Below are 27,255 nucleotides of genomic sequence, written 5' to 3' on the forward strand. Positions count from 1 at the left end.
AACAGAGAGGGAATGCAGCTAATATGGGGACCACATAGATGTCGTCGAATGACACTTCCGCAACTTTGGCATGGATGACGCACTCTCTGCTCATATTTATTTTTTGGTATTGACATTGAACTGAATAATGTTATATGTATTTTTCATTACAATATCTATTTTCAGACAGGTAGTATGTGATTTGTGTATCTTATGTGTGTATTTGAGTGCTTTCATCCGACTTTAACTATAACATAGATTAGGTAGTATGTGAATTGAGGCCCCGTAGCTCAGTGGTTAGAGAATTAGTTTGGTAAACCAGGGGTTGTGGGTTCGTATCCCACTGGGGCTGTCATGATCCTGCCGCTCCAGCCCGGGCTGTGCGGGTGTCCGCGCGGTTGCGCTGATTGGGAGGTGCACACCTGCGCATCATGCAGCCTGATTATGCTGTGTATTTATAGGACCCCGATGACAACTGGCCGGCGCCAGTTCGTTGAGCTTCATTTCACGTTCGAGTGCTCCGGTATCCCTGATGGACAACGTGTGTGTACCGACCTTTGCCTGTTCTCCGACCAACCCCGTAAGCCTAACTCCTTTGATACTTCTGCCTGCTTTGATCGTTCTCCCGTGTACCGACTCCTGCCTGCCCGCTCACCTGCTCTCTTCGCCCGATGTCCCAACTACCGCTGCTCCACGTGATCCCCGACCTCGGCATATAATAAACGTTTCTCCCTGAACTACCTTGTATCATCCGAGTCCTGCATTTGGGTCCTACTCCCGTTCCGATGGGTCGTGACAGGGGCCTCCACTCCCTGAAAAGGGTTGCGTCAGGAAGGGTATCCAGCGTAAAAATTGTGCCAAACATATATATGCGTTCATCTGAGATGATACGCTGTGGCGACCCCGAAACGGACAAGCCGAAAGAAACACACAGGTAGTATGTGAATTGTGTATCTCTTAGTTGTTAATATATTTATTATGGAGTTGCAACAAAGCCAAAGTGTCATCGTTGCTTTGAAGAGTCTTGTTCACAGGATGAGTTCCTACACACAGATGCAACAGTATCCTCCTACAAGTGGCCAAGGACAACTCCATTATAACCAAAGAATGTGCCACATCATCACCAAAACTGTATCTTTATTCATTTCATCTGCTCACCCCTCCTTTTGACCTTGTGTGTTTTCTAATTAAAAAAATTTTTTAAAAAAAGTACGTGACAGGCTGGTTCAGAACATGTTTGGAGACTGAAACTGGCCTGTCTTTCACGTCCTCCTGATCAGAAGAAAGACAACTTCTTGTCTATTTGTGCAAATATTCCAGCAAGTTAGGTGATAAACCTATCAGAATCTTATGTGCTGACTTCGTCTATTTGATTGCTTGTTTTGACTATCTGCAGTCCGAAGGGGGGCACAATTCCTGTGCAACCTGTAGGCCGGTCCCAAGCCCAGATAATTGCAGAGGGATCCGGCAGGAAGGGGATCTGGCAGGAAGGGCATCCGGCGTAAAACTGTGTGAAACATATATGAGCGTTCATCAAATGAATTCCATAACAGATAGGTCGTGGCCCGGGCTAACTACGCCCACCCCCGGCACTGTAAATCTGCAAGGCGTAGGTAGAAATTCAGATAATGTAGATCGAAGACAAAATAAGAGGAGGAAAGCGGCTTAGTCGTCAGAAGAAGAAGAGGAATGCACAGACCCTACAACTGTGTGTAAGGACATTGAATGTTGGGACTATGACAGGAAAAGCTCAGGAGTTAGTTGACATGATTATTAGGCGAATGGTTGCTATATTGTGCATCCAAGAGAGCAAGTGGAAAGGGAGTAAGGCTAGAAGTTTAGGAGCAGGGTTTAAATTATTTTACAATGGAGGAGATGGGAAGAGAAATGGAGTAGGGGTCATTCTAAAGGAAGAGCTGGCTAAAAATGTCTTGGAGGTGAAAGGGTATGAGATCGGGTGATGAGGATGAAATTTGAAATTGAGGGTATTATGTGATTAGCGGCTATGCCCCACAGGTACTATGTGACCTCGAGTTGAAAGACAAATTCTGGAAGGAACTAGACGAAGTAGTCATGAGCATCCCAGAATGAGACAGAGAGAGAGCGAGAAAGAGAGAGAGTGAGAGAGTTAGTTGGGATTGGTGCAGATTTCAATGGACATGTTGGAGAAGGAAACAGCAGTGATGAAAAAGTGATGGGTAAGTACGGCATTCAGCAAAGGATGGTGAACACTTATTTGCAGAAGAGACAGGAACATAGAGTGACCTACAAGAGTGGGTGGATTATATTTTGTGCAGACAATGTAATCTGAAGGAGGTTACTGATTGTAAGGTAGTGGTGGGGGAGAGTGTAGCTAAGCAGCATAGGATGATGGTGTGTAGAATGACTCTGGTATGAGGTAGGAAGTTTAAGAAGACAAAGGTAGAGCAGAGAATCATGTGGTGGAAGTTGGGAAAGGAAGAATGTTGTGTGGTCTTTCGGAAAGAGGTGAGACAGGCTCGAGATGGACAGGAAGAGCTCCCGGAAGACTGGAATACGACTGCCAAAATACTCAGAGAGGCAGGCAGGAGAGTACTTGGGGTGCCTTCTGGTAGGAAAGGGGAGAAGGAGACTTGGTGGTGGAACCCCAAAATACAGGAAGTCATCCAAGGAAAGATTAGCAAAGAAGAAGTGGGACATGGAAAGAACTGAGGAGAAGCGAAAGCAATACATTGAGATGCGACCTAGGGAAAAGGTAGAGGTAGCGAAGGTTCAACAAGAGCCATATGACGACATGTACACCAGGTTGGACACGAAAGAAGAAGAAAAGAATCTCTACAGGTTGGCCAGACAGAGGGATAGGGATGGGAAGGATGTGAAGCAAGTAAAGGTGATTAAGGATAGCGATGGATATATGTTGGCTGGTACCAGTAGTGCACTAAGTAGATGGAAAGAGTACTAAGTTAATGCATGAAGAAAATGGGAGAGAAGGTAGAGAACAAGAGGCAAGTGTGAATGACCAGGAATAAACAATGATTACGAAGGGGGAAGTCAGAAAGGCACTGAACAGAATGAAAAATGGAAAGTCAGTTGGTCACAATGACTTACCAGTGGAGGTATGGAAGTAATTTGGAGAGGTGGATGTGGAGTTTTGCCAACTTATTCAATAGAATACTAGCGGGCAAAAAGATGCCTGAAGTATGGAGGAAAAGTGTGCTAGTCCCCATTTTTAAGAACAAAGGTGATGTTCAGAGCTGTGGAAAGTATAGAGCAATAAAGATGATGAGCCACACAATGAAGTTATGGGAAAGTGGAGGCTAGACTCAGGACAGAAGTAAGTATCTGTGAGCAACAGTTTGTTTTCATGCATAGAAAGAGTACCACAGATGCATTATTTGCCTTGAGGATGGTTGTGGAAAAGTACAGAGAAGGTCAGAAGGAGCTACACTGTGTCTTTATAGACCTAGAGAAAGCATACGACAGAGTACAAAGAGAGGAACTGTGGTACTGCATGCGCAAGTCTGGTGTGGCGGAGAAATATGTTAGAATAGTACAGGACATGAATGAGGGCGGCAGAACAGCGATGAGATGTGCCCTAGGTGTGTCAGAAGAATTTCAGGTCGAGGTGGGACTGCATCAGGGATCCATGCTGAGCCCCTTCCGGTTTGCGGTAGTAATGGATAGGATGACAGATGAGACTGGAATACCCTTGGACTATGATGTTCGCAGATAATATTGTGATGTACAGTGAAAGCAGGGAGCTGGCGGAGGAGATGGAGCCACGGACAAGAAAGGAGAGGAATGAAGATTAGCCGAAGTAAAACAGAATATATGTCTATGAATGAGAGGGGCAGAGGAGGAAGAGTGAAGCTCCAGGGAGAAGAGATAGCGAGGGTGGACGACTTCAAATACTTGGGGTCAACAATAGAGAACAATGGAGAGTGCGGTAAGGAAGTGAAGAAACGGGTCCAAGCGGGGTGGAACAGTTGGCGGAAGGTGTCTGGTGTTTTATGTGACAGAAGAGTCTCTGCTAAGCTGAAGGATAAAGTTTACAAAACAGTGGTGAGGCCGGCCATGATGTACGGATTAGAGACGGTGGCACTGAAGAAACAACAGGAAGCAGAACTGGAGGTAGCACAAATCAAGATGTTCTCGCTTGGAGTGAGCAGGTTGGATAGGATTAGAAATGAGCTCATTAGAGGGACAGCCAAAGTTGGATGTTTTGGAGACAAGATTCGAGAGAGCAGACTTCGATGGTTTGGACATGACCAGAGGCGAGAGAGTGAGTATATTGGTAGAAGGGTGCTGAGGATGGAGCTGCCAGGCAAAAGAGCGAGAGGAAGACCAAAGAAAAGGTTGATGGATGTTGTGAGGGAGTACATGAGGACAGTGGGGTGTTAGAGAGGAAGATGCACGAGCTAGGCTTAGATGGAAAAAGATGACAGACTGTGGCGACCCCTAACGAGACAAGCCGAAAAAAAAGAAGAAGTATATATTGTACAACCCTGTTGTTGGATTTAAGCTCACAGAACTGGAGAAGCAACAAAAAGTTCGGTAACTGTCTCATTCTACAAGTTAAACTTATTTTTTCCTACCACGAAGTATTTCCCTATAATATTTAGATCTATTAAAATGTTCTTTTTCCTGCCTGCAATCTAGATTTTCCTCATTAAACTTCAGAAGCAAAGAAAATTGAGTTAAATGATATGCGTTTTGATGAAATGCATCTGGTGTGTTAAAAACTGCGTGACAAGCTTAAAAAAAAAAAAAAAGACTGACCAAAAAAAAAAAAAAAGTCCCTTATGTTCCATAAGCATTTATACATTACAGTAAAGGTTTGGAAATACTTAAATTACCTCTTGGTCCCCTGCGATATCAGAATGGAGAATTTGCACCTGGTCTTGAATTAGCTGCTGCAGTTTGCTGAGAGAAGCTGGGAAATCCCCTCTGTTCTTTTGGTACACTGAACCCTTGGAAAAAAAATTTTTTTTTAAATTAATAATGCTTTCATTCATTGATTTTAACTTTTACAAAAATACTTCAAGTATTTATTTGCATATTCCAAATGTTACCTCGCACCATATTTACTTTTGAACCACCACAAGCGTCCTATATACTGTAATTTATTGGAGCAGTAGTGAACAATTTGTGTAAAGATATCTACAAAATTCCTTTGTGAAGTTACGCAATGAGATAACGGAACAACTAAAATGCAACGAATCCCTTCCTCCAAATAAACCCAATTTAAATTAGCACTGAAGATGATGTCCTACACCAGAGACCAAAAATAAAATACTCTGTTTAATATCACTGTGGTGTATTCTTCACAAAACACAGGGCAGGGAACAGAAGCACTAAAATAAATACTGTACATCATTAACTATTCTGTGAAGTTAAATAATTACATGGTGTGCAGTTATATTCCTCTTTATCAGGAAGCTGTTCTTGCTTAAACCAAACTTTAGAGCAACGTAATTCTACTGTGTGTTGAATATAATGTATATCTTTTCATGATCAAACCACAGTAGAGTCGAGTTAGTCTGCCTATAGAACCATCTTCAAGGAGGAAGTTAATTATTACACAAATATAGTGTAAGACTTAAAGATGGCAATTAATTTCCCACTCACAGTATGAGTGATGACGTTCATTTCATGAGTGGGCTGGATGGTCATGACACATTGAGATAATGATAAAATCCACTTCATGGTATCGCTGTTTATGTTGTGAGATATGAACATAATGTCAACAAGAAACTAAAGAATAGAGATTTTTCTTGTAAAGCAATTTATAGATTATAACACAGTGTTTTTTTGTGTGTGTGTGTTTTGGTTCATGTCAGGAATTTGCATGTCCCAAGTCTGCTTCGGGAAATGTTGCCAAGACACAGTGGAAGGAAAAACAAATATTTCTCTGAGACAAGGCTATGCTGTTACACTGAAAGTGAGCACTGTTGCAGAATCCCTAGTCTTTCAAAACAAAAGTTGCACGGATAATACAAGAGCTATTTTTGAGCATATCAGAAAAATAAACTGACACATACTGCTGCACTGACACTGCATTTTCCCATGAATGTGAGTAAAATGGCACTAACCACAGATTTACGCAGTCATTGTCCTCATTACTCTTCAACACAAAAGCAACTGGAACGTGTATCTCTAAGATTTATTGTTTTATTTCAAAATACTCACTATAAGAAATGGAGCGTGCGAAGAATTCATGGTGACAGGATGACTTAAAACTTATTTCCTGACTGAGCTCCGACCACAGGGGGCTTGTCTCTGCATCTGTAAGTGTGGGTGGGCTGCTCGACTGTTTACATGGAGATGACCCTGACTACAACCCCCCCCAAATCACCAGAATGGACAAGCAAAGTGAGCAAGAGACAGAACTGGGTGAAAGAGAATGTAACATTGAGTTTGTTCAAATAAGAGAACAAAAAAATGACTATTTCATCAGTGACAAAATTACACCAAAGCCATATAAGAAAATAATATTGAAGATTGTCAAAAATGAGAAAATTCAAGAGGTCATTAAATTGGTTTGGCAATATTTCTTCCATTATTAGGCTTGGAGAACTGAGTCAAATCGGAGTAATTTATAGTCTTCCAAGTTGGAGAACTGCTAGTTAGCAGTAGTTACATGATCAAACTGGTGATGACCACAGTTGTTTTTATGAGAAAACAACAGTGGGACCTCTTTGGAAAGTTACATACCAGAAAAAGTACAGTACAGTACTATCTTCAGACACAGTAAGACAGACATGAATACTATTGTCAATTCAAAATGTCAAACTTATTATATAACTTTAAAATTTACTATCTAACAAATTTAAGACGATGGAAAACATTAGGTATAGTTTGTCACTTATTACAAGTACACAAATCGAGAATAAAGCATGCTTTGCGGGCAGGCATCCCCCAACCCCAGGAGTTCAGATCCCCACCCCAGGGTGTGCCTCCGTGCAGCCGGATAACTACAGAAGGACGCCAAGTCTGTCACACCTTAATCGGCAGGTAGCTGAAATGCTGGGTGGAGCATTCCTGCAGCTCTTGCGTCCCTTTTTTTATTGACTTAGTTTTTTCTGTCCTCATATCTGTCTACACCCAATATGACGTGAATACATAGTACAGGATTGTTCAGGTACTGCATACAACATATCATACAAAGTAGATGTTGTCATACTAAACTCAAGTATTTATGATAAAAAAAAAAAAGCTATGTACTGTATGTCTGTCATATGTGTATTGGTCAGGATCATTTGCATGTCAGGTGTGGTTTTTTTTTTTTCCGCATATTCGATATGCAGCCTTGCCACCTTGTGTACTGTCTGACCTCTTTGCAAAGATAATAAACTACACAAGTTAGATTGTTTTTAGTTGTATTCATTTCAGATAATCTCTATCAGTAAGTACTCTATTGGAGTAATGCGGGTGGACTTGCTTCCTCGTGTATTCCAAAAACATGAGGTTAAGTAAAGACTGAGTGTAAAGACGTGAATGTGAATGGAATGGCTGTTTGCCTGTATGTTCCCTGTGACTGATTGGAAATTTATTTGCTGATCAAATTTATTCTCAAATTACAACGAAAAAGCAAATCCTGAATCAGAATGTTCATATGCGAATGGAAATGAATGAAGTCAAGTATTGAATTCTGACAGGAGCTGCAATGAAGCAGACATCTGAATGGTGCAAAACAGACCACGACAATGTGGTGAGGGATAATGGCTAAATTAAGTAATTGTACACAAAAAAAAAAGTGTTTTAGCAATGTTTCCAAGAGGGATAATGTCTTTTATGATGTTGTGACTAACTCTGTGACCGCGAAAAACTGCGAGAGGAACTTAAACATGGGGCTATAAATACTGTAATTTCTGGCCTCCAAAGAGCACCTGATTATCAGCCTCACCCAGTACATTTGTAAAGGAAATGCCATTTGGTACATACATAAGCCGCACCTGTGTAAAAGCCGCAAGTGCCCACATTGAAACCCACATTGAAACACGAAATATTTACAAAGAAAGACGGTACACAGAAAGAGTTTTCAAAGTTTTAATACCTTAGCTTTGCTTAACATAGCAATAACACGGTAGCACAAACAAGCCTGAAAAAAAAATAACATACCGGTAAAAAAAAAAAAAAAAAAAAAAAAAAAAAACAGCTGTGGCTGTAGCAAAACGGTAGCACAGCACCAACAGGGCTAGTTAAAAAAAACGCATAGCTAAATAACTGAGATGCGGCAGTAACACGGCAGCAACACGTTAGCACAAACAAGCCTGAAAAAAAAATAACATACCGGTTAAAAAAAAAAAAAAAAAAAAAAACAGCTGTGGCTGTAGCAAAACGGTAGCACAGCACTAACAGGGCTAGTTAAAAAAAACACATAGCTAAATAACTGAGATGCGGCAGTAACACGGCAGCAACACGTTAGCGCGGCGCTAACAGGGCCGGTTAAAAAAAAATGTACCAGTAAAAATCACTGAGACACAGCAGTAACACAGCGCTAAAGCTAGCGCAGCGCTAACAAGGCCGGTTAAAAGAAAAACAGCCTCGGCAGCTACACAGTAGCAACACGGTAGCACGGCACTAACAGGGCCAGTTAAATAAAACATAGCGGTAAAAATCACTGAGACACGGCAGTAACACAGCAGCAACACGCTAGCACAGCGCCAATGTAGCGCTAACAGGGCCGGTAAAGAAAAAAAATACATACTGGTAAAAGTCACTTCCTCGGCACATATATTCCACTGGTCTCACTCTTATCTTTCACGGTCAAGTGCCCCCTTGCGGCTGTTAGAAAAAAAAAAGCACAAATTAAACGCATCACCGCATAAGACGCAGGGTTGAAATCGTGTGAAAAAAGTCGTGTCTTATAGACTACAAATGACGGTATTAGTTTTCAGATAAATTTTATTTGTTGACATGGCTTCATTTTGGAATTTTACAAAGAGTATGGATTTGTTTTTCGTTATTCTCTTGCCAATGTCAATGCAAGTTTGACCTCTCCAACGTGTTGTGCCCAGATTCTAGTTGCTCCTCAACCTAATGAGGACAAGCACAATCAAAAGTTCTGAAGTGCAGGGTTCAAATCTCATCTCCTGCCTTTCTGAGTTTCTGCAGGTACTCCTACCTCCTGAAAACATTTTTCCCAGGTTAATTGAATACTAAACTACTACTACTACTACTACTACTACTGAATAGTGACAGAGTGGACTGAAGCATGGATTAGGGAACATCATAATTCATTATTTGCAACCTTCCGGTTCTGAAATCCTTGCGCCTATATGTTAGCACTTCCTACCAGATAGCCCATCGATCAATCAAGGCAAATGAAAAAAAAGAAGATGAAAAGAAATTACATTCTTCTTGATATTGTAATTTCATGAAGATCTCAATTCAAGATATCGTTCTAAAGTCAACTGGGTCTGGGGGTGAATTATTACAGTCAAAAGACATCATCTACTGCACATGCTTTACGTCTCAAGTGGAATTAAATTCAACCTAAATATGATCAACAATGTTGGTCTCCACAACTTTGTATATAAAAAGGTTATTGTGACTGGCTACCCGAGGGCCTCATTGCTGACCCTACACACCCTAACAATATGGACCATATTGTACTTTCTTTATACGTCACTATGCATTATGCAATTAATAAAGTGAAAATACTTAATATATCCCTCTGTCCATTTTCTGAGCCGCTTATCCTCATGGGACGGACAACAGTGGCACTCACAATCACACCTATGGGCAATTTAGAGTCTCCAATTAATGCATATTTTGGGGATGTGGGAGGAAACTGGAGTGCCCAGAAAAACTCACGCCGGCACAAGGAGAACATGCAAACTCAACACAGAGGGAGGCTGGGATTTGAAGCCCAGTCCTCAGAACTGTGAGGCCAACAACCCTCTATAGCTGCTCCACCATGCTGCCCCCCAATGATATAGTTAGTTAATAATAATATCAAAACGCTTACAAATTAAAAAATACAAATTTGTACTACAATTATGACAACACTAGCATGAACACAGACATACAAAGGTTGCACTGTAAAAACAATTTTACAAGGAATGGAAAAATGGGCCGGGGTGGTGTCATAGGTTTATCCACTTCTGGTATGGTGAACAACTACAGCCTTGTATTCATATTCTTCATTAAACAGTCCAATGAGAGCCTTACGGTGACATTCTGAATGAAACACAAACACAACAATTCTTTGTTCCAATATCCACATTCTCGCCCACATTCAACTGTGTTTTAAACAATCTCATAATGTTTAATTCCCACGATTACATGTATTGCTCTGGTCCATAACCCGCCCTCGAGACACCACAGTGGAGAAATATACTTGTTAAAGAAAAAGATGACATGGAATTCTTTTAAGGTAAGGGAAAAGCTACCCATAATGTAATACTGCCCTACATTGAGCTTTTTAGGTGGATCTTTATGGATTGTATCTGTTTAGAAAACAACATAGAACACAACTTTAGCGATGTTCATACTAATATTAATACAATACCGAACACATTCTATCCACTAAATAGAATTGTTTATTAGCATATTGATCATTTATAGTTACAATAACAATAACAATAACGTTAAGATGAAAAATGACATATATACTATCATATCCTTACATTTAAGAGGCATATAGAACTATGCTAACACCGAGGCCAAGACGTGCACAGAAAGAACACCGAACACGTTAATAAAACTAAACCCCAGGTGCATCAAAATGTTCAAAAGTGTATTAGTGCAGGCTTTTTTTTTTTTTTTGCAGGGTACAAATGCGCATTGTGTTCTGTATCCTGATTTGCTAAGGTAAAAACCGGACTGTGTTCTACGTCCTGATTGGCTAGGGGACTGTAGACAATTTCAACCTCCTGAGTATTGTGTTTTCGCGCACCAGCACAACGTGTCACATCTTCAGTTCTCAAACATAATCGAAGTTGGATGGTCTGTTTATAAAAATATTCTCACCCAGAAGAAAAAAACAGCGCCAACAACAACCCATAGCTGTTTTTCACTCACAAGACACCCTCACCAAGGAAGCTACAGCAGAGCCACCAGAGGAACTGATATAAGAAAATACATCAGAGATGCTATTAATAATTAACAATAATTAATTTCTTGTGTGTCCAACCTAACAGATTATTCATTAAAATTAAATATGTTAATTTTCAAATATATTATATTTTTCCTTTTATTGGAAACGCTTTTACCCAGTCCTGGATAAAGTTGAAGAAAATGGATGGGGGGACATTTATGTATTTATTTCTCAAATTAGTGTCTTGGCCTCAAACAGGTTTTGATTTTTGGTTTAGTTATAGAATGCAGTAGTAGTGATCTATAATGGTTTGAACGTTGTGAGTGTATAAACAAGACAAATGTCAGAAACTGTTAATGCCCGTCTAAGAAGTGTCTTTAAAACATATATAAGAAACAAAAAGAAACTGTTGCAAAGTAGAATATCATTGTTTAAAGTAAGCAGTGGTTGTCTGCAATTAAAGTATTAATTTTTGTAATTGTTCTTTATTTTTCAAGATTTCCAAATATATATTTTTTACTTAATTTATTCAATTGTAGTTCTTCTTACGGTTAGTTTATGGAAACTATTCGTTAAATAATAAGTGGATCAAGTTTTTTTCATACCTACTGTTACTGATTATTGTTCGCTGTTTGAGGAATATTACTTCATCAAGCCTTGTCTAACATTTCATACTTCAAAACAGGTGAAGTTTAGAATTATCCCTGATATTGGCAATGGCCAAAATTCAAGGCTGCGATATCAATATTGGATAGTAAGCGAAGTGAAGTTGGATTGGAACATCCCTACAACTCAAGCATACAGGTATTCTCATTTGGTTAATGTCCAAATCTGCATGTAGATATTTAATTAAACATAACATCCAACCTTCAGTAAAGGCAGAACGCACCTGACACTCCTAACTCACGTCACTATAATATTATGCAAGTGTAAAATCACAGTCCCCAATATGAACTATAGTTTCCAGCGCGCTTTCCTCATGACTCACATCTCTGGTGCGTCACTTTGCGTGCCGAACTCTGAACCACTGAGCACTTGAAACTGGGAAGGAGTGGAAGCAGATGCCCTGCAGGTTCATTGATAGACCACGAATGGAAACTACACTATCAATGCGTCTATGAAATTGTTCTTTTTAACATGTTTTTCTGACCTGTATCCAAATTCTGTGCTGACCAAACATAATGATTTAATTACACATACTGAACACGCTTAACATTCGAGATGGGTCAGGATAATTTTTAAAAGAAATTAGATAATGCTAAAATTTAGCGTTACCATCAGTTTGTGGCTAACCATCTTAAATTTTGGGCACTACTTGAACAAAATTTGCTTCAAAATAAAGTGATCGGATGATGTCTGAGGGCGTGTGGGTAAACTTGAGGAGCTCTTCGAAGTATTCTACCCACTGACTCACAACTTCTCGAGTTCACTATACACAGTGTTGATGATGCAGTGCTTCCCCCTCCTGAGACGCTGGACGGTGCACCAGAATTTCTTCAAAGCAGTCTTGAAGTTGTTCTCCATGGCCCCACTGAAGTCCTCCTATGCCTGTTTTTTTGCATCAGCAACCACCAAAGCTGCATTCTGCCTGGCCAGCCTTTACCTATCAGTTGCCTTGGAAATCCCACAGGCCAAAAGCCTTCTTCAGCTTGACGGCATCCCTCACTGTTGGTGTCCATCAATGTGTTCAAGGGTTGCCGCCATTACACTTACCACCTTATGCCCACAGCTCTGGTTGGCCGCCTCAGCAATGGAAGATCGGTACCTCATCCACTCGGACTCAATGTACCCTGCTTCCTCAGGAACATGAGCAAAGTTCTTTTGAATATGGTAGTTGAAATTCATTTTGACAGGGGAATCTGCCAGCCGTTCCCAGCAGACTCTCATTATACGTTTGGGCCTGCCACATTGGACTGGCATCTTCCCCCACCATCGGAGCCAACTCACCACTGGGTGGTGATCAATTGACAGCTCTGACCCTCTCATCACCCCAGTGTCCAAGACACGAGACTCCAAGTCCGATGACATGACAACAAAGTCAATCATCGAACTGCGAACTAGGGTGTCCTGGCCCCAAGTGCACATGTGGACACCCTTATGACTGAACATAGTGTTCATTATGGACAATCAGTAATGAGCACAGAAATCCAGTAACAGAACATTACTTGGGTTCTGATCGGGGGCCCTTTCTTCCCAATAACACCCTTCCAAGTCTCACTGTCATTGCCCACGTGAGCACTGGAGTCCCCCAGCAGAACCATGGCACAACCAGAGGGAGCGCTCTCCAGCACCCTAACCCTAACCACTCCCTCTAACGACTACAAAAAGAGTTGGCACCCTGAACTGTTGTTTGGTGAATAGGCATGAACAACATCCCTTCCCCCAAGGGCAGAGTGAGGCTTCACTCTCATTCACTGGTGGTGAACCCCAACGTACAGGCGACGAGCTGAGGGGCGATATGTATACTCACACCTGCTCGGCGCCTCTCACCGTGGGCAACTCCGGCGTGGAACAGACCCTAACCCCTTTCAAGAATATTTAAAATGTAGAAGATGATCTTTCTAACCAAAGCAAAACTATATAGGTCAAATAATAAGGAGAAATATGACTGTCAAATGCCAGGCAGAAAAGACCTACTGATATAGCATCAAAAATGACAGTTTAGGCATTTTGGCAACCAAAATTATGCAAACACGATAAAAGGTCATCAAAGACTATCAAAATTACATTAAAGATAGTGATGGTAGCACACCTTTAACAGAGTAAACAGTAAAAAGTAGTTGATGGTATTATTCTGCTGTGCACTGCTCTGTGCAAATGCAATAAACTGTAAAACTTTCACTATTCAAAAAGAGAAATACGTGTTCATAATGTAAAGCTGTTCATTACATCTTTCTCTTCCATTCTTCATTCAACTTTGTGAAGCAAGGCTGTGTAAGGTACTACTCAGTAGTCAGTGCACACAGTCAAGTTGCTGACAGTTGCCCAAACACTGTTTGGGTGGTAGGCGCGGGAACCCGCATTTAGCAACATATTATGTAATGTAGATAACACATTCTCGACAACAGAGTTTTACCACCAACAAATGAAAACTATGAAATATTTACAGGTAACTTAGAATTCTTCCGTGCTTAATATGCCATCAGAAAGCTTTAAAAAAAAATCAAATTCCATATTGCTTTGTGAACAACTGGTGTATAGTGTTAAAAGACCCCAAATGTTTGCTCTTTTAGTGAGACTGATATGAAGATTGAAAGCCATGATTTATGTATAATTTAACCAGTTCATATAGACTTCCTACCTGAAGTCGTAATAATAGGTTGCTCCCTTCACAACATTACTGGAAATTTGTCAAGTAGTTGTTATTCCAAACAGCAATAAAACCCTACCCTACTTGGTGGAGGCAATAAGTAAAAAAGAAGCCCCTCCCCTCAAAAAAAAAAAAAAAAAAAAACCACACAAAATGGAATACTTGTTTCTGAGTTTTAGGTGACATAATTTTGCCCCCTTATGTTTCCAAATTCTTATTGAACTTATTAATCCATGTATTAATTGGACTGGCATCGCACAACATCAGAAATGTCGCAACAAACAAAAAAAAAAAAAGAAAAAAAAAACGGATTGATGTACTGCATATAACTTAGCATTTGGTAAAACATTTTGTGTATTATAAAACTGTTTTATGTTGCCAACAGTTTGGACCTGAACTTCCTATGGAAAAATGTTTGTTGGTGTTAATGTTAAAACATTTACATAAAAACAGCACCACTATTCAATGTTCACATTGGTCTGTTTATTTTAAGTGACATATGATGTATTGTACTCACCAACTTATACTGATTTTCATTATCAACTAAAACTAGGAGGAGCCCAAGATAAAAGAAAGATTCCACTTTGTTATCATGCTTGATTAGCAGTGTTACTAATGTATACAGTGTGTGTTCAAGTGCAAATAGACATGCATAAATGATTCGCTGTGCATTTTAAACTGTTTCACCTTTCCATCTTCTCCATCACTTCAAAAAGTAGAACATCGACAAACAACAACAATAACAACATCTACTCTCCAAGCACTGCAGCTCCCACGAAGCCTGCACCCATTCGGCCCTCTGACGAGGCTTAATGAGTAATAAGCACTGGGTGACCACAGTTTTGGAGTCAAGCCAACACTCCCAGATGCCAAAGTGAAGCCTGAAGGTACTGCATAATGCAAAACAACACTCATTAAAACTTGAAGGAGAAAAAAACAAGTCACTATAAAATGCAAAAATTCACCAAGATGCATTTCAGGAGAAGCTTGGTGGCAATTTCTCCACAATGGCGATGAATAATTAGAGCTCTCCAGCATGCATTATGGGAAGAAATTACTACATGTAAAAATGGGTTTCATGACCTTGACTGTATGGGTTAAATTATGTTGAGGGGGATGGAGAGAGCTTGGAAAGAAAGAAGAGATGGAATAAAGGTCAAGGAAGGGAGATTTGCAGGTTAGAGGTCAGCAGGTTGACGTTTTTGATTTTCTGATATGTGAAGAAGAAATTCATGCCAATAAAGGCAAAGGAAAACATTATCCACCCATCCATATTCTCGCTTAACGCTTAGCGTCTTGAGGGTCACAGAGAGCTAGACCCTAACCCACCTGAGTTCAGGTGAAAGGGGGACTACGGTGGATTGGTCCAGCACACCTGCGAGACTAGTGAGGATAAGATAACTAGAATATGAATAAATGGATACTGAAAAAGTACATAATTCTACTCTGACACCCGGTTTCTCTGCCCATGACTTGGCATCAATGCTGGTAATACAATACTTTATTCTTGAGGTATTTTTTTTGTTTAGATACCAATGAACATGTTTAAACAGTGAAAACAGCAATGTATTTGATTTTTTTTTTTTTTTACAAATACAAAGGTTCACATATGTCCTCATTCAGACATTTTTCCTATATATATTTTTCTTTTCCACAAACAATACTGCAATTAAAGTCACAGTCTCCATGCGGAACACGAAGTTGTGCTTTCTCTCAGTGTGACCGTCATCCATTATTTGGCACATATTTTACAGCGATAACATTTTTTGTTTTATTCTCTACATATGCCATCAATATAGCTCCCAAAAGGTGAACCATCCAATGGTTTGCCATGCTCACCCGTTGCCAGATATGGTGGCCTCACCTTCTGTGTCTGTGCTGGGTGCATGAGAAGGCAATCTGGTTCTTGGGCAGGACAGAATCCATTCCATTTTCATTCATTTTCATAGGAAAAACGTCTTCAGTTCAATGAACATTTGGGTCCACAAACAAACTCTCAGAATATTCATGAACGGAGGTTCCACAGTGAATAGATAGAAAAGCACGTTCTTTTATACAATGCCATCACTACTCCAAAATGTATCTGCTGACTATATTTTGGGAAGTAAATCGTCTGCACCTGATATGAGCTATCAGCAGCTTGTGTGTTTACCCAAAGTACCTTGACTCCAGGGTAATACAAACACAACATAACAGGTTTGTTAATTCAAACATCCAACCATTTTCTGAGCTGCTAATCCTCACAAAGGTCACGGGAGTGCTGGAGCCAAGCTCAGCTGTGATCGGGCAGGAGGCAGGGTACACCCTGAACTGGATGCCAGCCAATCGCAGGGCACATAGAGACAGACAACAGTCACCCTCACAATCGCACCTAAGGGAAATTTAGAGTGTCCAATGAATGCATGATTTTGGGATCTGAGAGGAAATTCGAGTGGCCGGAGAAAACCCACCCATGCACGGGGAGAATATGCAAACCCCGCAGAGTCAAGCCAACACTCCCAGATGCCAAAGTGAAGCCTGAAGGTACTGCATAATGCAAAACAACACTCATTAAAACTTGAAGGAGAAAAAAACAAGACACTATAAAATGCAAAAATTCACCTAGATCCATTTCAGGAGAAGCTTGGTGGCAATTTCTCCACAACGGCGATGAATAATTAGAGCTTTCCAGCATCCATTATGGGAAGAAATTACTACATGTAAAAGTGGGTTTCATTCACGGAATTGAAACCTGGTCCTCAGAACTGTGAGGACAACACTCTACAGCTGCACCACCGTGCCGCCTAATTCAAACATATACAGTGAAGAAAATAAGTATTTGAACACCCTGCTATATTCCAAGTTCTCCTACTTAGAAATCATGGAGGGGTACCTCCATTCCATGTATTATCCTGAATCAGATGCACCTGTGTGAGGTCATGAGCTGCATAAAGACACCTGTCCACCCCATACAATCAGTAAGACTCAAACTTGTAAAATGGCCAAGACCAAAGAGCTGTCCAAAGACACCTGAGACAAAATTGTACAACTCCACATGGTTGGAAAGGGCTACGGAGAAATTGCCCAGCAGCCTGGTGAAAAAAGGTCCAATGTTGGAGCAATCATTAGAAAATAGAAGAAGCTAAACATGACGGTCAATCTCAATCAGAGTGGAGCCCCATGCAAGATATCACCTCGTGGGGTCTCAATGATCCTTAGAAAGGTGAGGAATAAGCCCAGGACGACATGACAGGACCTGGTCAATAACCTGAAAAGAGCTGGGACTACCGTTTCCAAGGTGACTGTTGGTAATACATTAAGCCGTCATGGTTTGAAATCATGCATGGCACCGAAGGTTCCCCTGCTTAAACCAGCACATGTCCAGGCCCATCTTAAGTTTGCCAATGACCAAAGGAGTCATAGGAGAAAGTTTTGTGGTCAGATGAGACTAAATTGGAACTTTTTGGTCATAATTCCACTAACCGTGTTTGGAGGAAAACGAATGATAAGTTCCATCCCAAGAACACCATCCCAATTGTGAAGCACGGGGGTGGTAGCATCATTTCGGGGTGTTTTTCTGCACATGGGACAGGACGACTGCACTGTATTAAAGAGAGGATGACCGTGACCATGTATTGTGAGATTTTGGGGAACAAGTTCTTTCCGTCAGTCAAAGCATTGAAGATGGCTCGTGGCTGGGTCTTTCAACATGACAATGACTCGAAGAACACAGCCAGGAAAACCAAGGAGTGGCTCCGTAAGAAGCATATCAAGGTTCTGGTGTGGCCTAGCCAGTCTCCAGACCTAACTAGCTGAAACTCCATGTTTCTCAGCGACAGCCCAGAAACCTGTCTGAGCTAGAGAAGATCTGTATAGACGAGTGGGCCAAAATCCCTCCTGCAGTGTGTGCAAACCTCGCGAACAACTACAGGAAATGTTTGACCTCTGTAATTGTAAAGAACGGCTACTGTGCCAAAAATTAACATTGGTTTTCTCGGGTGTTCAAATAATTACTTGCAGCTGTATCCCACAAATAAATCATTCAAAAAATCATACATTGTGATTTCTGGATTTTTCTTTTTAGATTATCTCTCTCACAGTGGACATGCACCTATGATGAAATTTTCAGAACCTTACATGATTTCAAAGTGGGAGAATTTGCAATATAGCAGGGTGTTCAAATACTTGGTTTCTTCACTGTAAAGTAATTATATAAAGAAGGGCTTTTTATAAGGGTAATCTATACTTATACGTCTGACCCTTATGTTATTATGGAAAACGATGTTGAGTGAGGCTTTACTTTAAAGGTAAACAACACGGAAAAAATTCTTTTCATAATAATTTGTAGGAACAACTTGGGGAAAGCCTTTTCCTGTTCTAACTTGATTGTAGAAAGTCTTCATAGAAGAGTGTAAGTTTTCCTTTTCAAATTCATTTCTTGTATTTGTAATGCTCACATGTTGCCGTTCGTTTGCCAGTTCAGTGAAGCTATGTCATGGGTTAGGTTTCAATCTCGTCAACTGTAGCATGAAGCGAGTAAACATAAACACATGCAAGAAATTCATTCAGTCAAGCTGCTTTACCTTGACACACCATCTAGCGCATTATTGCAAAGTAAACAAAGTCTGCTCTTGGTTGGTCTGTAGATTTGCGGTGGTGAGAGGATTCAGAGTTAAAGACAAAAAATAACAAGACTGCAAAGCTTCTTTTCTGTTGACATTTGGAACTTCTGGACACTTCTAAAAAGTAACAAACTGATCTTAACCGCATTATGTTTATGTGAGTCCCCATTAATTTCATTCTCACCTCCCAATTCCGTTTGCATGTACAGTAAATACCTTTAACCTCTGTCCCAGAAAACAATCCCAGATGATTCATGGGTATTACTGGTAGTAAAAGGTTGAATACCTCCCTTCAGATCATTTGCCAGAATAGTTACATAAATCATAAATTCTCAAAATGCATTACATTCCAAGAGTTGTTGCCTCAAGAGCTGCACCTGCTGTCTATTTAGAAAGGATTTGTAACATAGCTGTAGACCTTAAGAAAGTTGTGCTTTTAAGAGGAGAATATAATAATATATACTATACATCCACTATACATGCGATTACAAAATGCGTGAGAACGCCTGTACAAGGTGTGTATTTTTTTTAACCTCTTTTGACGTCCATTTTCCCAAAATATTTGGATTGTTTTGGTTATAACTTTTCCACAACCTCATTCCCCCTTAGTCTTGCTTACACCTTTGTCTTACTATATTCCTTTAGATATATTACTATATTTTGTTTGTAAAAAGGACAGAAAATATTAGGGGAAAAAATTGGAAAAGAAAGCATGTACCTGCCATTTTATTTTTGACTTCTTGCCACTACCTTTAGTGCAGGGGTCTCAAACTGGCAGACTGTGGGCCATTTGCAGCCCCTAAAATGATATTTTGTGGCCCCTAGCTTACTATGAAAATTTAATGTTAGTGTGGCCCTTAAGTTTTGTATATGTATGGCACTTTTACAGTGTTATGTGCGGAGCTGAAGAACCTACCAATCATGGTGGGGTGTATGGTTCTCGGGGACATGACATCCACCAGACTTGATGCAAGCAGGGAAACATTTTTCATTAAGTGAATGTTACAGCAGTGTTGCCTTGGAGTTTTATTTGTAATTTTTCAGACGTGTTTACACCAGCTTCTTTGTTTATCTTAATTTGTGTTAAAAAATAAAAAATGACATTTGAGATAATTGGATTTTTTTTTTTAAATTTCTGATTTAAATTGTTCTGTCTCCATGTGCCCTGCGATTGACTGGCAAAAAGTTCAGGGTCTGCCTCCTGTCCTTTGACAGCTGGGATAGGCTCCAGCACTCCCGCGACCCTCATGAGCATGAGTGGCTAAGAAAATGGATGGATGTATGATTTAAACTGCGCGCACGTGCATCACCCTCAGTCAGACTCAGCCTTCAACGACCTAAAGGTATTGAGTTTGAGACCCCTACTTTCGTGGAACTGGTTCAGCAATAATTGAATCAGGTAAGATTTAACAAGGACGGGTAAAAAGAAGAAATACCGCAAGTCACTTAACCAGTTCATCAGCTATTTATGTCTCTGAGTGGAGAAGAATCCTCAAAATAGTCATAAACAACTAATTGCACTCATGTCAGATTGTAATCAACCATCCATCCTCATATCATTTCAAATATAAGGAGCAATGTTAATAACTGATGCAAAAAACGCTTCAATATGTGGCATTTTGGTGCAAATGATCGATTAAAATGCGAAGCAAATGAATCGTCCGGCAAGCATCAGGCTCTTTCCACAAATCTCTGCGTGGATAGATCATACTGATTTAAACCTGTTGGGGCTGTCAATGCAATAATAGGTTGTAAGCATTAATGAGTGATGAACTACATTTACAAGTCAAGAACAGTAGAATGTCTGCAATGGCAAAGTATGCCCTTATGTGACCCACCTCACAGAGTGTCAATGCTAAATCTGGCAAAATGATGAGAGGCAAACAAAGTGATTATGACAACATCCCAACTTGTTTCAACTATGTAAAATATCAATTTGGGGATGACAAAAATAAGCCCTGTTTTAAACGTTAACACGCAAACACACACATGATCAAATATTGCAAATATTTGCAGGAACAGTATGTGATGTGAGCGATCTAAACTATTTAGCGTGTGCTACCATTCTGCTCACGCCCTCATTCTTAACATACTGAGTACATCCATCCAACTTCCTACATTCCCATCATTCACCCTTAACTGGCAGATTGGGCTATTCTGGTCAGGCTGTGATCTCATTAGTTCTGTGGTGCAAACTTCCACAGATCAATATGAAATAATAAATTCAAATGACTTGGGAAACAGTTTAGGTACAGCGAGCGTCCATGGTAGCAATTTGAAATTCAAAAAAGTAAATGAAAAAACACATTCCAAAAGAATCTACTGAAAACAGAAAAGAATTGGGCCTTGCCCCAGCATACTGTGGTAATAAAAAATCTACACACCCATCTCCTGATTACAGGTTTTGATGATACAATTTAATGATAGTAAGATACGGTAACCATTTATTTTTTTTCCACCATTAAAGTCATACTCAATTGTATAAAAAAAAGCAGAAATCAAATTGAAGGAGATAATGTGGTTGCAAAAACAAGTAAATTCTCCTATAATGACGTGATTTGGCCGTCTTCAGAATGAACCATTAACCAGTATTCAAACTCATTGGAGTTAGTGCGAATCTGCAACCATTTAGAATGGAAATGAAGAACTCCAAAAACAGGTCAGGAGTTGTAGTTAGCGTTTAGTCACATCTTACAGCACAAGCCATGATACATAAAAAGCTTCCACAGCATCAAAGAGAGCCCATTGTGTCGCCAAGAACTAGAAATCCCTTCCAAAATTCACGAAAAGGCCAAGTAAATCCTGACACTTAACACTCAGTTTGAATTTGTAAGAGGTTGATGTAAAATGCATTTACATGGAGAACATATTTCTTCAAAGTTTTGACCAAAGGTTAGAGTGAAACTATAATTAGTTAGATCAAAACTATGTACAGTGAAACACATTGCATTTAGCAGAACTGAAACCTCCACCACTGCTGAACAATCCCAAATTAGATCAACAAAAAATTATACTACTTCATTGATTGCCCCTACTTCACATGACATGAAAATATTTAAATTCATGCTATATTCATTGAGAAATTCAACACCTTGATTCAGTATAATGTTGTGTTCCTGGTGGATATGTAGCTTTTGTTTAAGAAGAGTGCCCATAAATGAGAATACTGTATATATTATGGTTTGATTATGAGTTTTATAATACAATATAAGAAATATTTCCCTCTGAATTGAAAGTATCTCAAAGATACTTTAAGTAATCATAAGAATAAAAAAAACAATGTGTCATTTATCATTTGTGAATAATGAGCAACAGAGTGCCACTTGTACTTGGTGACTCCGTTGAGATGAGAACATTCTTCTGCTGTACATGAATTCCACGCGATTAATGATTGATGGGCAGTAAATGCCACCTCAGGGAGTTCCTCATACCAGAAGACTTGACATTTGACGTATAATAAAGACCGATGGTACACATAATGGGCGGTTTGTTCACTAAATGACCACTTCATCCAGCCTGTTACCACATATGATAAGACCAAAGCAAGTCTTGCCCAACTACCAACCATTCAATGGCCATTGAGGAACTGCAAAATTTATACTGGAGGAATACAAATGCACAACAGTTATTGCACTGTATGTTGCAAATATCAAATTAGATGATACAGACATGTTCCAGGTTTGCAATATTGACCGAGCCACTTATCCTCACAAGGATTGCGGGAGTGCTGGAGCCTATCCCGGCTATCATCAGGGAGGAAGCAAGGTAGACCTTGAACTGGTTGCCAGTCAATCGTAGGGCACGTAGAGACAGACAAGAGCCTCACTAACATTCACACCTAGGGGCAAACTAGAGTCCCCAATGAATGCATATTTTTGGAATGTGGGAGGAAACCAGTGTGCTCAGAGAAAACCACGCAGGTACGGGGAGAACATGCAAACTCCACAGAGGCAGGGCCGGTAATTAAACCCCGGTCCTCAGAACTGTGAGGTCAACATTCTACCCAATTGTGCGACCGTGCCGTTATGTACATATATACTGTGATTATATCTATCTTTGGTTGTTTTTTTTTTTTTTTATTGAGTCATAATTTGTGTCATCCCCATGTGACTGAATAGTGTGAAATTTTATTGTAAACAGAACAAGCAGAGACGAATGACAAAATAACAACAACATCCTTCAGTCATCCCAATCAGTGACATATTGACAACACCATGAATTCAAGATCGCGTAAGAGGCAACACTTTCACGCGATCAGACAACTGTATATGTTAGTTACAGGAGTAACAAGAAATTTGTCACATGCAAAACAAACATGTGAAGAGAATATTGTTAGTTAGGAACAAACTTATTTCCCATTATGGATAATTATTGTTGTGCTTTGCACACTAATTGGACTCGTATGTAAATAAGGTAACCATAGCGATATTCCTCAGTGTAATGCTGTGCAGTGTAGCGTAGCTACAGCTTCAGCAATAAACACACTGTTACATATACCTTACCAAACCTGTTTGTACAATATCTTTGTAAATGTTTAATAGTTTGCTGATAGACCTTATGCAAGTGTATTTAATAGTGTCCGGTAACTATGTACACATTTTTTTGTCATCAGATGAAATGTTGCATCCTTACCAGAAACATGTGGATCAGAACCTTTACTCACTTTTTATCAAGTGTCTAATGTTCCACAAAAATATGGATACAAATAAATTGTGATCCAATACTGAGAGAAGTGCTGGACGAATACAGATCATGTAGTTTCGCACCCCTTATTGGGTGAAAATGTGGTGTGTGTTGTGAGACAGAGATGGAGCTTGAGCTAGTGAAAAGGAAAAGAGAGAGAGAGAGAGAGAGAGAGAGAGAGAGAGAAGAGAGAGAGAGAGAGAGAGGAGAGAGAGAGAGAGAGAGAGAGAGAGAGACTGTGGGAGCAGAACAAGGGTTAGAATGGAAAGAACAATAAATAACTACTTCGAATTGAGATTCTTATCCAGTGCTGTTCTTACTTTTCTGTACATCAGAGGAAATTTTCATGTAACTCTTGATAATAATACTTATTTGAACAGTAGTGTAGCTTGGATTAAAATACAGTGGGTGTGTGAAAGCCAGGAGTTGTGCTTTCTTGTTAGTCTGGTTGGTTAACTGTCAGTACTGAAGTCAAGGGAAAGAATGCGGGCCCATTAAACATTGAAGAGACAGTGAGAAATACTGTGAGAGAATGAGAGAGAGAGAGAGAGAGAGAGAGAGAGTGAGAGAGAAAGAAAGAGAGCGAGTGAGGGAGGGAGAGAGAGACAGTGAAACAGTGTGAGAGAGAGAGAGAGAGAGAGAGAGAGAGAGAGAGAGAGAGAGAGAGAGAGAGTGAAAGGGTGTGTGTATGTATGTGTAAGAGATGTGTATGAAGACCAATTTCAACATCAGTAGATATTTGAGTCTTCCGATAACACTTTTAGTTCCATACAGCCACTCATCCTCACAAGAGTCACGGGGGTGCAGGAACCAATCCCAGCTATTTTCGGGCAGGAGGCGGGGAACATCCTGAACTGGTTTGCCAGCCAATCGTAGGGAACATAGAAAGAAACAACTATTCACACTCACAATCATCTGCATGGAAGCAGAACTTGGGTAAAGACAACAAGGGATATGGGTGTAAATCCATCCATCTGTTATCTGAGCCGCATATCCTTACAAGGGTCACGCCAGTGCTGGAGCCTATCCCAACTATTATTGGGCAAGAGGTGCAGTACACCCTGAACTGGTTGCCAGTCAATCGCAAGCCACATGGAGACAACAGTCGCACTCACAATCACAGCTGAGGGCAATTTAGAGTCTTCGATTAATGCATGTTTTGGGGATGTGGGAAGAAACTGGAGTGCCCGGAGAAAACCCACGCAGGCATGGGGAGAACACAAACTCCACACAGACGGGCCCCGGATTTGAACCCCGGTATGGGTATAAATTTAAACCCAGTATATACGAAAACACTTTAAACAGCAGCACAATGCATTTTGTGGTTGAAGTGGGTTCCAACTTAACTGCATAATAATATAATGTTGTGATTACCTTATTCACCTATTCTACATGAGTGAGAAAAATTTCAAAAACGCTCCAATGTAATATGGCGTATAATAATTTCCCCACCAAAGCAAACAGCTTCACATTTTAAAGCAGTGTTAAACAAATAGATCTACAACATAGTCAATCAAAAGTAAGCATTTTTTAAAAGATGAAGTACAATTTTTGATACAGCTGTTGTGTTAGGTCTCAATAGATGAACATTTCCCAATATTGTACACACCCTGCACTTGTAGAAAACCATTTACTACAACTGTTCATATTTCAACATTAACTGAACCATTTTCATACTTCCTGATATCATGCAGTGAAACGCAACAGCTGATTTTGAGTTGACTTTCAGCATTCCTGAAATTGGGAAGACACTTTCACTTACATGACTGATTGCTATGTCTGCCACTGCGAGAGGACACCGTGACAATGTTTCACCTGCAGAATGTAGCGTAGCAACTTAGAAGCCTTTACACATTACAGCACGTCAGCTGTTTTATGGTCATAATTAGTGCATAACAATTGTTTTACGGGCTTTTGCAAATTCAATCTGCAGACACACTAAACTTGTGTGCACAAATCTGTAGCGTGTTCTGACAAAACATGTCATGACATACATGTCAAAGTTGGGGAAAAAATTAAGGGAAATTAAAAGTGTCAATGTTGCCTGCATCCTAAAGCCAAGATACCACTTGTTTGAATAACTGAGTTCAGAATCATTGTTTCATCTTTCACCGGTGGTTGGACTGCCATTAACATCCAAACTCTTCAGCATAAGAAGCCAGAAAAGCAATTTTGTAAGTGTAGTAGATACAATAGAAAGTAAGTTTCTTTCGGCTTGTCCCGTTAGGGGTCGCCACAGCGTGTCATCTCGGATGAACAAACATATTTGTTTGGCACAGTTTTTACACTGGATGCCCTTCCTGACGCAACCCTTCTCAGGGAGTGTAGTAGATACAATAGTGTTCAAAATAATAGCTGTCCAACGTGACTAACCAGATTAATCCATGTTTTCTGTGCATTTTTTATTGCTACATGTCAAACAAGTAACCAGTAGGTTCAGTAAATTCTCAGAAAACCAACAAGACACGGCATTCATGATAAACACGCCCTTAATTTGTTGAAAGAGGAGTGGCATTAAATCAGTGAGGTCATCAATGTTGTGAAAAATAAGTGTGAATTAGGGGACCCCGATTTAAGGATGAAGCCAGCACCTAATGACCATGCATTTCTCCTTGAAAGCCTGAGAAAAATGGGTCGCTTCACACATTGTTCAGAAGAACAGCGTACTTTGATTAAAATTTTGATTGGAGACGGCAAACCTTATAGAGGTGCAAAAAATTATAGGTTGTTCAGTGGAAATGATCTCTAACGGCAGAAAACTGAAGACAAGCATCAAAATAGATCGCAAAATAATCAGAATGGCAAAGGCTCAGCGAACGTTCAGCTCAAGAATGATCAAAGACAGTCTGAAGTTACCTGTAAGTGCTGTGACAGTGAGGATACGTCTGTGTGAAGCTAATCTATTGACAAAAATCCAACACAAAGTCCCTCTGTTAAAAAAGAAGAAGTGACAATTTGCCAAAGAACACATCAACTGGACTAAAGACAAATGGAGGAACATTTTATGGACTGATGAGAGTAAAACTGTTCTTTTTGGGTCCAGGGCCTGAAGACAGTTAGTGAGACGACCCTCAAACTTTGAATTTAAGACAGTACAAAGTGAAGACAGTAAAGCACAGTGGTACAAGCATCATTATATGGACGTTTCTCCGACTACAGTGTTGGGCCTATTTATCACATACAAAGGCTGATGGATCTGTTTGCATATGTCAAAATACTTGAAGAGGTCATGTTGCCTTATGGTGAAGAGGACACGCCTTTGAAATTGGCTTTTCAACAAGACAATGACCCCAAACGCAACAGTAAACAGGCAAAGTCTTGGTTCCAAACCAACAAAATTAATGTCATGGAGTGGGCTGCCCAATTCCTGGACCTTAATCCCACCGAGAACTTGTGTGGTGACATAAAAAAATGCTGTTTCTGAACCAAAACCAAGAAATGTAAGTGAATTGTGGATTCTCGGTAAGGAATTTTGGAGTGGATGAACAGCTGAAAGGTTCCACAAGATGGTTGACTCCATGCCCTACAGATGTGAAGCGGTTTCTTAAAAAATGGTGGTCATACAGCTAAATATTAGTTCAGTGATTCAAAGGATTGGTAAACTCTACAGACAAAATAGTGCTTACAAAATAGTTTTGAGTTTGTACAGTCACGGCAGA

At 40.1% G+C, this 27,255-nt stretch overlaps 1 protein-coding gene across 1 annotated transcript in view; it reads right to left on the bottom strand.

Moving 5' to 3' along the window:
* Positions 1–27,255, bottom strand: part of LOC133491124 (uncharacterized) — a 63,772-nt gene that overhangs the window by 34,526 nt on the left and 1,991 nt on the right. Inside the window, exon 3 of the mRNA XM_061802024.1 lies at positions 4,815–4,928. Coding sequence (XP_061658008.1) covers positions 4,815–4,928 — 114 coding nt within the window. The remainder of the gene's footprint in view (positions 1–4,814; positions 4,929–27,255) is intronic.

The sequence above is a fragment of the Syngnathoides biaculeatus genome, chromosome 17 (genome assembly GCF_019802595.1).
Source record: "Syngnathoides biaculeatus isolate LvHL_M chromosome 17, ASM1980259v1, whole genome shotgun sequence".
Classification (NCBI taxonomy): domain Eukaryota; kingdom Metazoa; phylum Chordata; class Actinopteri; order Syngnathiformes; family Syngnathidae; genus Syngnathoides; species Syngnathoides biaculeatus.